This window comes from Natator depressus, chromosome 12 (genome assembly GCF_965152275.1).
Source record: "Natator depressus isolate rNatDep1 chromosome 12, rNatDep2.hap1, whole genome shotgun sequence".
NCBI lineage: Eukaryota > Metazoa > Chordata > Testudines > Cheloniidae > Natator > Natator depressus.
In genome coordinates, this window is record NC_134245.1 from 8,088,177 (window position 1) to 8,100,052 (window position 11,876).

Here is an 11,876-nt window from a genome sequence, read left to right on the forward strand (position 1 = left end):
ATCTACAGTAGAACCTCAGAGTTACGAACACCAGAGTTACGAACTGATCAGTCAATCACATACCTCATTTGGAACCAGAAGTACACAATCAGGCAACAGAAGGCGGGGGGGGGGGGGGGGAAGCAGACAGTGCACTACTGTGTTATACTACAAAAAAAAAAAATAAAGGCAAAGCAGCATTTTTCTTCTACATAATAAAATTTCAAAGCTGTATTAAGTCACTGTTCAGGGGTAAATTTTTGAAAGAACCACCACCATGTTTTGTTCACAGTTAGGAACAACCTCCGTTTCCAAGGCGTTCGTAACTTTGGGGTTCTACTGTACTTCAATGGAGTTGCTCCCGATTTACCTCAATGGGTCACTAGCTCTCATTGAGGACCACTGAATTAAAAAATATAAAATAAAATGATAATAATAGTAAAGTTTCTAGCCCCAAATGCTAAGATTATTTTTCTGACTTATACCTTCAAGGTGCCTTGTTCTAGTAACCTCAAAATTTCGCAAGTTTTTTTCCCCCCTTTGAATAGAATTCATGCAAAAGACATTTCAGATGGAAAGCAGTTATTTGAAATAACTAAAGTGTAGGGTTAATAAAAAGGAAGGCTAGCCTTCAATATGCTCCATAATATAAACAGAAAGTTTTGATCCATACATTATATATTTGATATATAATTTTAAATGTCCTTATCAAGCATTATGTAGGGTTCTCAGTTTGTCCTTATAGTAATTAACATAAATGAAGGAGATGCTAATAATGATTAACAAGCAATTTGGCACTATCCCAAGAGGAAGTTTGGAAGACAAAGTAGTTTATTTCTTAATCAAACAAGCACTTTATTAGCAAGTGAAAGTTTCTTCTTAGTTAGCCATGTGATTTCTTTAGCATTTGGTAAATTGTAGTAGTAAGAAAGACTTGGCACTTTTATAGGTGCTTCTCATTCGTAAAGCTCAAGTGCTTTTAAAAAAAGGGTACAATTACTCTCATTCACAGATGCGGAAACTGAGGTACAGAAGTTTTGCTCCAGGTCACGCAGTCCATCAATGAAAGAGCTGAGAAGAACTTAGGTCTCCTGAATCTCTGCCTGGGGCCAACTGCAGGCCATTCTGCCATGAGGAAAGAGGTGACCCCTCCCAGAGGGGAGAGTCAGGAAGCTGAAAATTTGTTAGAATCCTTTGTGGGACGGTCTTAGAACAGTGATTTTTTTAAAAAGTGAATTTAGTGTTTGTGAAAGATCAATCAGTATCCTCTATTCATCCAGAAAACAGACACAGTATGGGCAAGATCTCCTAGATTAATGGGGCAATTTATCTGAACCGGGGGGGAAGGAAGGGAACACCCCTCAAGGATGTCTACCCTGCAGCTGGCAGTGAGCCTCCCAAAGTGGGCAGACTCACTCCCTGGAGGGGCTCAAGCTAGTGCTCAAAAAATAGTGTGGATGCTGTGGCGTGGGCTCTCAAGCCCACCCAACCTCCTAGGCTTGAGAATCTGAGCCACAACGTCCGTGCTCCTACTTTTAGCATGCTAGCTTGAGACCACAGGTACGAGTCTATCTACTCGAGCTGGGAGGCTCACTCCCCGCTACAGTGGAGACATAGCCTAAGAGTGAAAACTCTCCCCAGACACCCCACCCCCAAAACACATACACATGCCTATACCAGCTTCAGAATAAAAGTCGAAACAAATAAAACCTATGGCAATTCTGCTCTACCCTTCCAGAATTCTGCCAGAACAAGAAAAATCATAGGAAATGCAGATTATTAAAATCAACAGAACTAGCCCAACATCTGCACTTTTAGGTACATTTACACTAGTGTAAGTGACAGCATAATCTGACTAAAAGTTTGCATGGGGGAGCAGAAAGAAGATCTAATACTGCACTAACTTTCATACCACTCAATGTAGAACATCCCAAAACATTTATGCTGAGAGTGTGCTGAATTAAATGATGTTCAATCCGTATGACCTCACTAGCCTTCTCCTATAGTTTACTCCACAGGATGTATTTTTCAGGAGTGTTCTCAGTTATAACTAGCTGTTCTAGTACCTCTTGGTATCGAAGTCCAAAGAAGAACATGCAATTACACATTGCAGGGCATATCCCCCTCCCACTTAAATGTACCTGCATAACCTCCACTAATGCCCATGGGAGTTAGTAAGGTGACACTACACTTATTCTCCAGCTAAATTCAAATACAATTTGGTCAACTTTTCCATTAACATGTAAATGAAGTCTGAAATTAACCAGAACACATGCTGGTGATAAATGGAGGGGAAAGAGGTTCAAAACTGCCAGGGCACAGTAGGGTTTCAATTCATAGAGCAAAGCCTGGTTATTTAAGTTCGTATTAAAATGGAAAAATAGAAAATAAGTCTATAGTCCCTCAAGGCTAAAATCAGTAAGTGAAAAGATTAACAAACATGTCCAAAGATGCAGTAACAGAACAAAGATCACTTGAACAATACCGCCTCACACCAAACTCCTGCTCTTTATACCAGCATAAATCCAAAGAGCAACTGATTTTACCACAGGAATATTTGTATATGGGCCTTTATTCACACTGTTTTTGCAGCTCTACAACAGATGAACACTGAAAGGCCAAATACTGCTCATCTTGCTTATGTGATTACTGTGTGAGTTGATGTTCTGACACTATGCTTGTGAGTAAGATGGACAGGATTTGGACCTTAATGATAGTTCCACCCAAGCTTCAAATTCACTCTGTGGTCAGTGTGTTGCAGCATATGTCCCTTTAGCATATACACTAAATGTTTATTTTTTTCCCTATATGGAATTAGTTAATTACATTTTCAATCTCGGGCTCCCAGGGGATTGTTAACCTAGTTTTGATCATAAGCAAAGGAAGAAAAATTGCATACTAGCAAACCAGTTTCTGCGCAATGTGAACAGTATAATGCCAGCTAGTATAATGCCAGCATAACAGCTAGCACAGTGGTATTGGATGCCCGCAGTGCGGTCACCGACTCAGCGGGGCTTGGTAGAATTTTGCTGGGTTTCTATAGAACTGCAGAGACATTTACTAGGAACTTTCACAGAGACACAACTGAACTCCAGGATTCTGCACAAGTTCATCACACGCAGCGGTGACACCTGCAAGTAACATGTGCAGAACGAGAGACTTACGTTGTGAGTCTCCCTGTGAAACGGCAGCTAACACAAGAGATGCTTCATCCAACCTGTAACTGCCTGCTAAATGGCAGGTGTTATTACAGAAAAAATAAGAAGTGATCCACTGCATTGCTCTGATAAAAAGTTATGTTCAGTTAAAAAGAAGCTATGGTTATATTGTGCCTTTGCTTAAAAACAAAACAAACAAAAAACACGTCTTTGGTTCCATGATACCTAGAAAGGATTAAATGGTCTAGCAAGTTCTACAGTTTCCAAAGACATTTGACAAGAAACTTCCACCATTAAGTCTTCCTTAATATTATGCCAATTATTTGTAATCTTTGTAAGTTATTTCAGAAGATTTTCTGCACTTATCTTTTATACCTATTATAGTCAGCATTTCCCACAACAGAGTCAAATAACTACTGCAAAGTTTCCTACTGTAGTTCGTGCATGTCTAATAATGCTTTAGTTCTTGGGAAAAAAAATGGCTATTGAGTTTAACAACTTTTGTAAAGATATTCCACTATATATAATCTGTGACCCTGATTCTGTCCAATGCACCATTCCCCTAACACCAGGGGTTCTCAAACTTCATTGCACTATGACCCCCTTGACAACAAAGTTACTACATGACCCCGGGCAGGGCTGGATTACCCAACAGGCAGACTAAGCATGTGTTTTGTGCCCCCTGCTTTGCTGGTGCCCTTAAAAAAAAAATTTTTCTTCTTAAAATTTGATATTTGATATTTCAAAAAAAGCATCGAAGTCGTCATCATGGGAAAAATCAGAACTTTGTTAGACTTCCTTACACTCCACTACACACTCTTCCCCCGTTTTTCTGTTCTCTTTTTATTACTTATCCCCACCTAAAGCAGGGGGCGTCCTACTAACATAGATTGAAATAATGCGAGGAAATGAGATCCTGTCATGTATTGCAATAAATTAATGTTTTATTACTGATATATTCTTCTGAGTTATACATGCTTGATTCGTTTTTTTCCCCTTTTTCATATATATGAATGAATGAATGAAAGGGAAAAAATATCTATAAACACACACACGTACATTGTGTACTTTTTTTTTTTTTTTTTTTTTTAAGTTCAGATAACTGAGTAGGGGCAGGATGAAACGTAACCAACTGAGTGGAGCACAGAAACGTAAACCGGTGGAAGAAACGAAACAAAAAACTAGTGAAATTTTCCAAAATGTTCCAAAAGCTGACATTTTTAAAAGCAAATCCACCAGACGCAACATCTCCTCTCAGCAGCACAGACATCGTTCCAAAACCTGTAGGTATTTCAGAGACTGACCCCTTTTCCATGGGTGAAACAACCACCATTCCAGAACCTGTGGATGTGTCAGAGACTAACTGATCATCCTACTCCTGGTGGTAACAGACATTGTTCTAGAAGGTGTGGATGTGTCAGAGACTGAACCTGCTCACGCTGTAAATAGGAGAAACGATCCTGGTATGTGGGTTGATTTCAGTACCGATAATGACAGGTTTCAGAGTAACAGCTGTGTTAGTCTGTATTCACAAAAAGAAAAGGAGTACTTGTGGCACCTTAGAGACTAACCAATTTATTTGAGCATAAGCTTACGTGAGCTACAGCTCACTTCATCGGATGCATACTGTGGAAAGTATAGAAGATCTTTTAAACACACAAAGCATGAAAAAATGGGTGTTTACCACAACAAAAGGTTCTCCCCCCCCCCCAAAAACCTTTTGTTGTGGTAAACACCCATTTTTTCATGCTTTGTGTGTTTAAAAGATCTTCTATACTTTCCACAGTATGCATCCGATGAAGTGAGCTGTAGCTCACGTAAGCTTATGCTCAAATAAATTGGTTAGTCTCTAAGGTGCCACAAGTACTCCTTTTCTTAGTACCGATAATGTAGCTTCCTGGATAGATTGTGGACCAAATGACTCAACATCACACTAGGCCATTTGAGAAATCACATCGGACTTTTATGAATGGCAAACAAGACACTGTCCACAAAAAATTTCAGCATGAAAGCGATTGGTGAGAAATACGCTTGAGAATGGCTACTGTACTCACCATCAACAGGATCTGTGTACTGTTTTGTTTGCAAACTCTTTGCATGTAAACCTTCAACATCCCTGTTTGCTGCAGATGGATTTAGTGACTGGCGGAATACTCTTAATTGAACAACATGAAAATAGCACTACTCACAGAGATTCAATGTTGACATATTTAAATCAAAGACAGGGCTTTGGATTGACACAAAAATTGGAAGACCAAATTAAAGGGGAGCGTGAATACTGGCAACATGTCTTACAGCGTGTTATAGCAGTTATTCAAACATTAGCTGAACGTAGTCTGCCTTTGTGGGGATCAAATGACACATTTGGATCATTGCAGAATGGAAATTTCTTGGGATTGTTGGAGCTTGAGCTCAGGCTTCAACTTCAGCCCCAGAGCCCAGCAAATCTAATGATGGCCCTGATGACCCCATTAAAATGGAGTCACAACCCACTTTGGGATCCCAACCGACAGTTTGAGAACAGCTGCTTTCCACTGTTCTGATTTAAGAGGGCTAAAGCACTGGAGTTCTCTGTGTGGAAGGCTTGCATAAGATCCTAAGTTAATCACGTGCTGGAAGCCTCTCCTATAATCGGGCATCCACAACAATTCTAAAACTCTGATCTTCTAAACTATTTGAAGGTTAGTTTTGCTTTAAGGGGCTTAAACTACCCAATGCCAGTAAATTCAAAGGTCAGGCTTAAAATGCCTCCCTTTTAACTCACTGCACTGGCAATGCAAGCCGGTTGGTGTGCCAGATTGCTCTCTGTACCTCCATCTGATACAATGGTGAAGGACAGACTTTCAATCTTAACCTCACATTTTCTGGAGTGGTTTGGCCAGGCCCTCGATGTTATGTTAATGTTGCTTCTGGGTTTAATATAAATATGATCTGTTCATTTCTGGGTACCAAGTCCAAAATCCCTAGGATTGCTCCTAGCAGGAAATATTCCTCCTCTACTCCAGAGACACCCATCCTAAGTCATAGTGTTCTGCAACCATGATCACCAGTTACCAATATGAACTGGCAGTAAGGTGCATAAGCCAGACTACAAGCCAAAGAAGCCTAGGTTCAGATAGAAGGCTTAATTATGGGTTATTGTGAATGTGTTTATCTGAAATTTAGATAATTTTAGCAGTAGAGTCATTTTTGGTGAACTGTTTGCAGAAGTAAGAGCACAACACAAATTTTAGAAGGAATAAGGATCACTGCAAGGTATCACAGGGCATTAAAGTACAAGATAAGGGATATCCTTTCCTTTACTCCAAACTAATGTTCAACTATATCCCTGACCTTTGAATTCACAAGACAGCAACTTCTTAGTTCAAATCTGTTCTTCCCTTTGACCACAGTGAATGGATGAACTTGTTATCTACAAGTACAATTGTGTATACCGCAACTTCCATAGCACATTAGTGTCAATGCCAGGGTCTGAACGGCACTAAGAATTTAGGAGCAGGGACTCATTTTCTCTAGGTTCTGTATAGTGCCAAGCATATACTCTGTGCTTCACCAATTAAATAAAACAAAATACTTGTGGTCTTTATTTTCATAGATATTCCTTCCTTTCTTTTTCATTCTCTCATTAAGCCTTTTTGACTCCTGCCTTATTAAATAGTTTCTATTATTTCTATAGTCTGATGTTAGATTTTCCAACATCAGCCTAAAGTGTTCACAGTTAATAAGCCTGTCCTTTATTTTGATTATTTTTAATTTGTATTATTTGGTTTTGTATGTTGAGCTTGTCATTGATTTAAGTGAAAAATGCTGTATGTACAGACAAAGATAGATAAAATTATAAAAACTGATCTTACTGCACTCTTACAAAAAAAATTAACAGTAACACTTACTGAAAACACTAACATTTACCACTTATGCATACAGAAGCAATTAAGAAGCTGGAGCAGCTAAGAATGCTACTGTGCTTAGATACTTACCAAGCTTTGCAGTAAATATTCCAGTATTCCTGGGCTGAGTAAGCCTATACTTGCAGGACCTGCAAGAACACTAAAAATTAAATGCATGTATGGGAACTGCTGCATTATCTTTTCACGTCAATTAAAGTTAACCAAGGGGGGCATTTTGTCCCTGACAAAGACCTTGCATTCACAAAAAGAAATTAAACTAGTACCCAGGGCTATGGTTTTGCACACAAGCAAAAAATGGACACTCTACTGTATGCTTAATTTATGCATGGAGTTACTATGAATGTGCTCATAAATCAGGTATCTGAATGCACAGTCTTGGATCTACCTTCCATTTCTATGCACAAATACTCATGTGCCATAGCTGTAACTGCGTATTGTTCTAATTATCTTCAGTATTCCTATAAAGACACCTGTGACCTTGGTATCTGATAACACTTATGCCTACATATTTTTGAAAAAATATCAGGCCCCAATGTATATTTATGTAAAGCTGGTAGTTTCTCTCATTTTGTATTAATAAATCAAGGTTAAAAAGATCAGCTCCCTCAATCATTGGCACAAAATGAGTAATGCCCACAAGATACTGCCAGCTTGATGCCTAGTCACCCAATCTGCGATTGGCATTGTGGCAACAGACCAATAAAAATGCCCAGAAACACTATCTGCTTAAGGTAGTGTGGTAGAAGGGAGGGCATTCAGCTTCATAAAATCCATGAACTGTGACAAATTGGTACACACACAAAAGCACTATTATAAAACAGCATTGACCCCATCACGGCCTGGATTTCTAGAGAAGCATCTGCTCTCACCTAACCAAATGGAAACGGTCAACTAACATAGGATCTTATTTTGACCTATGGTATCAAGAGGGTGGCAAGGAGGAGGAATCGTTGCTTTTATTTCAGATATCTACATCAGAAGTCACTGTTCATGTAGGACCTACACAAAAATGTTTTATGCTCTTTAGTGCTGGCTCTGAAGCAATAATTAAATGCTACTTCTAAAACTGTGCTGATATCAACAGTGGGGCACAAACTAGGAATTTTAAAAAGACATGTTAATTTCAAGCACCCCTAGAAAGAAAGAAAAAAAAAAGAATAGTTGCCAAATGGGGCAACAGTCAGAAGGGAATGGAAACTTCACTTTCAGCTTCAGGTAGGGCATTAAAAATAAATGGAGAATAAAGAGACCTATAAAAACAAAAATCACTTTTTAAAAAGGAAATACTCCGTGTCCTTTTAAATAATGTAGCTGAAGAGCATTTGCTTCCGGTAACTACAAACAGAACAACATCTGTCTGTGGTGGAAAGAACATCCATCATCTTTCCACGCATTCTCTTTAATAAGAATAATTTGTCCTTTAGCCAGTAGGCAAAATGATGATAATGTGTTCCCAGAAATTCTCTCATCCACCCAGGTTAGGCCTGTAAAAATGTTAGCACTGGTAATTGCATCATCAAGGCTGTGTGTCAGGAAATCTTACTTAGCAGATGCTTGAAATATATACACGTGTGGATTGAGGTTTTATTTGGTAAATCAAATATTGAGGGAGTTTGGTGCAGTAAAATCCAAGTTCAGAGCCAAGCTGTTTGCTGGTGACTGAAATTAAACCTTATCAATATTTTGATCATGCAGTAGATTTGGTCCAAGCTGGAAGACAAGATCTCTCCTTGTTCCAAAACGTGACCTCAGTTCTACAAAGTCAGCTCTGAACGTTGCTATGCTGTGACACTATAGAAAATTCAAAAATAAGCTTTCAGACTGCTCCTTCTGCTTACCTGCTAGTTTCTCAGCCAAACAGCCCAGTACTGCAGTTGTGTTACGATGTTTGGCAGGGTGACAGGAATCCTGGCAGGCAACAGCTCCATTTAAATTTAATATTTCAGTTAATTTCTGCAATGCATCCTAAAACAGAGTCAGAATGCTATTTAACAGTATAGGAATTACGGAACACATTGTTTTCCACGCAGTCATTCAATATAACTCAATGATTCTGCTTCAATATCAATGCTAACAGGAGAATATTACAGATGCCAAGTGATAGTTTATCTGTTTTAAAGACAGACCAGAAGTTTAATTTATCTTAAAGAGTTACATTAATTCATTGGTTACTGCCAAATGAGCCAAAGGATGTCTGATTGCTCAAAAATGATGTGCTGCCAACTGTATCAGAAATATTAACCTTTCCTTAACCTCAATGGATCAGAAAGATAGACTGCAGAAACCAGGGAGGACTGCCACCAAAGTGGCTTAATCGGTTCCAAATATCCTGATGCTATTTTTAAAAAAAAGTTTATTTTGTTTTAAAATTGAAAAGACAGTAAAAAAAATGAATTGCGCATAACAAAAATGGAGATAGCCCCTGAGTCCACTTTACAAAACTACGCTGTTGCTGACTCTAAAACCTCCCTCTCCCTCGGCATACGCTGCCTATACTCACTGTGCTAGTCTTTTAAACAAGAATGAAAGACTAACAGAAACCTATGCTGAGCCTTCGTTTCCTCTGGCTATCAATGTAGGATTAAATGCAGAACAAATCTAGAGTAACTCCCACCAATTTCACTGGAGTTACACCAGTGTAAATCCAAATTCAGAACAGAAATTGCTCCACAGATGGGTCCAAACTGCAACTCCAGATTCATCTCAACCCCTCCACCCCCAAACTTTTAGGAAAGTTCAGTTGAGCTGATTCAGACCCCAGCTTCACAACTAAGCCCAACATTTAATTAAAACAAAAACAACTCTCCACACTGAAGTTGTCAGCAGGGCATTTGGAAAAGATTAGTGTAACAGTTTATGAAGTTTTATGCTCTTTGGGTCAGATTCTGATCCAGATTTAAACCACGGCAACATGCAAAAAATCTGATCTTTGAACAGAGGTTACAGGGAAATGTAATTGTGTTCCCAAAAGAAGAGCCACAAACAGAACTAATAGATAAGGCTGACAAAGTGCAAAGAGCATAGAGAAGAAAGAAAAAGAATAATCAGCAATGATTGAGGAAGGGACTTGAGGTGAAAAAGTACAACTAAAATTAGAATGAGGATGACATTTTCAGACACGGCCCTTAGTCAATCTTAGTGAAACTACAGTAGAACCTCAAAGTTACAAACTGACCAGTCAACCACATAGCTCATTTGGGACCAGAAGTGCACAATCAGGCAGCAAAGTGACAGAAGTGACAAAAAGAGGAAAAGAAGAATAGAAGAAAAGAAAGCAAGAACAGTATAGTGCTGTGTTAAACCTAAACTACTAAAAAAAAGGGAAAGTTTAAAAAAAGATTTGACAAGGTAAGTAAACTGATTCTGTGTTTAATTCAAATTAAGATGGTTAAAGTAGCATTTTTCTTCTGCATAGTAAAGTTTCAAAGCTGTATTAAGCCAATGTTCAGTTGTAAACTTTTGAAAGAACAACCATAACGTTTTTTTCTGAGTTACAAACACCTCGGGAATGGAAGTTGCTTGTAACCGTACTGACATTAACTGTTTTGACTTTTTTTCCCCCCTCTCTTTAAGACTCTACTCCAGAGTTTACAAAGTTGCCAATGTAAGTATAAACAAATAAAGGAAGATTGAAGTTAAACATCAAAAAGCTAATGTGGCTTTAGGTTGACTCTCTGCGGAAAACTGCAGCTTTCCAAAAGTTGGGAATACTGACTTGACAACCCTGCAAAAAAGTCTTCAGTTTATCCAGAACAGGTAAAGGCTGGACAACAGCACTGCAAGCTTCCCCCCAAGTGCACACAAACCTGAACGTAAGAGCCTGAGTTGTTTCTCAAGGGTGAGAAGATAGCTTTATTCTCTATGTCCCACTTAGATCAGCCTTTTCAAAATTGGATGCCTAAAACTAATGCACTTGAAAAATCACACCATTTAGAAGTACTGAGCAAGTCACTGGAAACTGGGGCATTTTATACCTCTGAAAAAATCGAGCCATTAATTTAGGTGCTTAACATCAAGCACCCACATTTGAAAGATTTGGTGTTAACACTTGGCTTCTCCTTTGAGAATGCCAACAAAAGGGCCATTTAGTGCCAACTGTAATGGTAGGTTTGTTTTTAAATCTGGAACTGGCTGAGATCATGTCTCATTTCAGTCTACCTGGCAGATTGTATGGTGTTGACTCTCACTACTAACTCGGGCAGACTGGAACCACTAACCAAGGAAGAAAGAGGCTCCTTACGCAGTTATAGTATTTGATCAACTCCTGAGCAATCAGCTACTCAGTTTATAATTTATTTAAGAGCCAATGAATTAGAAACTTCCCAATCTCTCACCCTATGACAATGTACAGTAAAAATTAAAGTTGGCACAGTAACAAGTGTAGTACTAATGGAAGTTGCAGCAATGCCAGTGTCAGAAAGAGTTCATGGCAAAACAGAGATTTAAAAGGCCTTTAAAATAACACACCAAATCATGTGAGGTGCTGTGGGCCCAGTACTCCCACTAAATTCAATGGGATCTGTGGATGCTGAGTACCTCAAAGGATTGGGACCCAATAACACCACTTCATTTCAGTTTTTAAAATGCCAAAAGCTAAATGACTGACTTCTATTTGTAGTAAAATACAATTTATCCAGTTATGAACACACACCTGGCCATTTATTTTAATCTTACTTTAAGTAAAGAGAGCCAGTCAGTCAGTATCCAGCTAACAAAAGCTTTTTAAAAAAGTTACAGTATTGATCCATTTGTGGCTAAAATGCGTAAGCTAAAGAGAAAAAAAGCATTTTGTCTTATACATAGATAAGTTATGAGGAATTCAACACTGACA

General features: G+C 38.6%; 1 protein-coding gene across 3 annotated transcripts in view; it reads right to left on the reverse strand.

Annotated features, from left to right (window-relative positions):
- RSPRY1 (ring finger and SPRY domain containing 1) overlaps positions 1 to 11,876 on the reverse strand; it is a 56,280-nt gene that overhangs the window by 19,540 nt on the left and 24,864 nt on the right. For all 3 annotated transcript variants that reach the window (XM_074968522.1, XM_074968521.1, XM_074968523.1), the window contains 2 exons: positions 8,884 to 9,010; positions 7,115 to 7,173 (listed from right to left, as the gene is read on the reverse strand). In XM_074968522.1, coding sequence (XP_074824623.1) covers positions 7,115 to 7,173; positions 8,884 to 9,010 — 186 coding nt within the window. The remainder of the gene's footprint in view (positions 1 to 7,114; positions 7,174 to 8,883; positions 9,011 to 11,876) is intronic.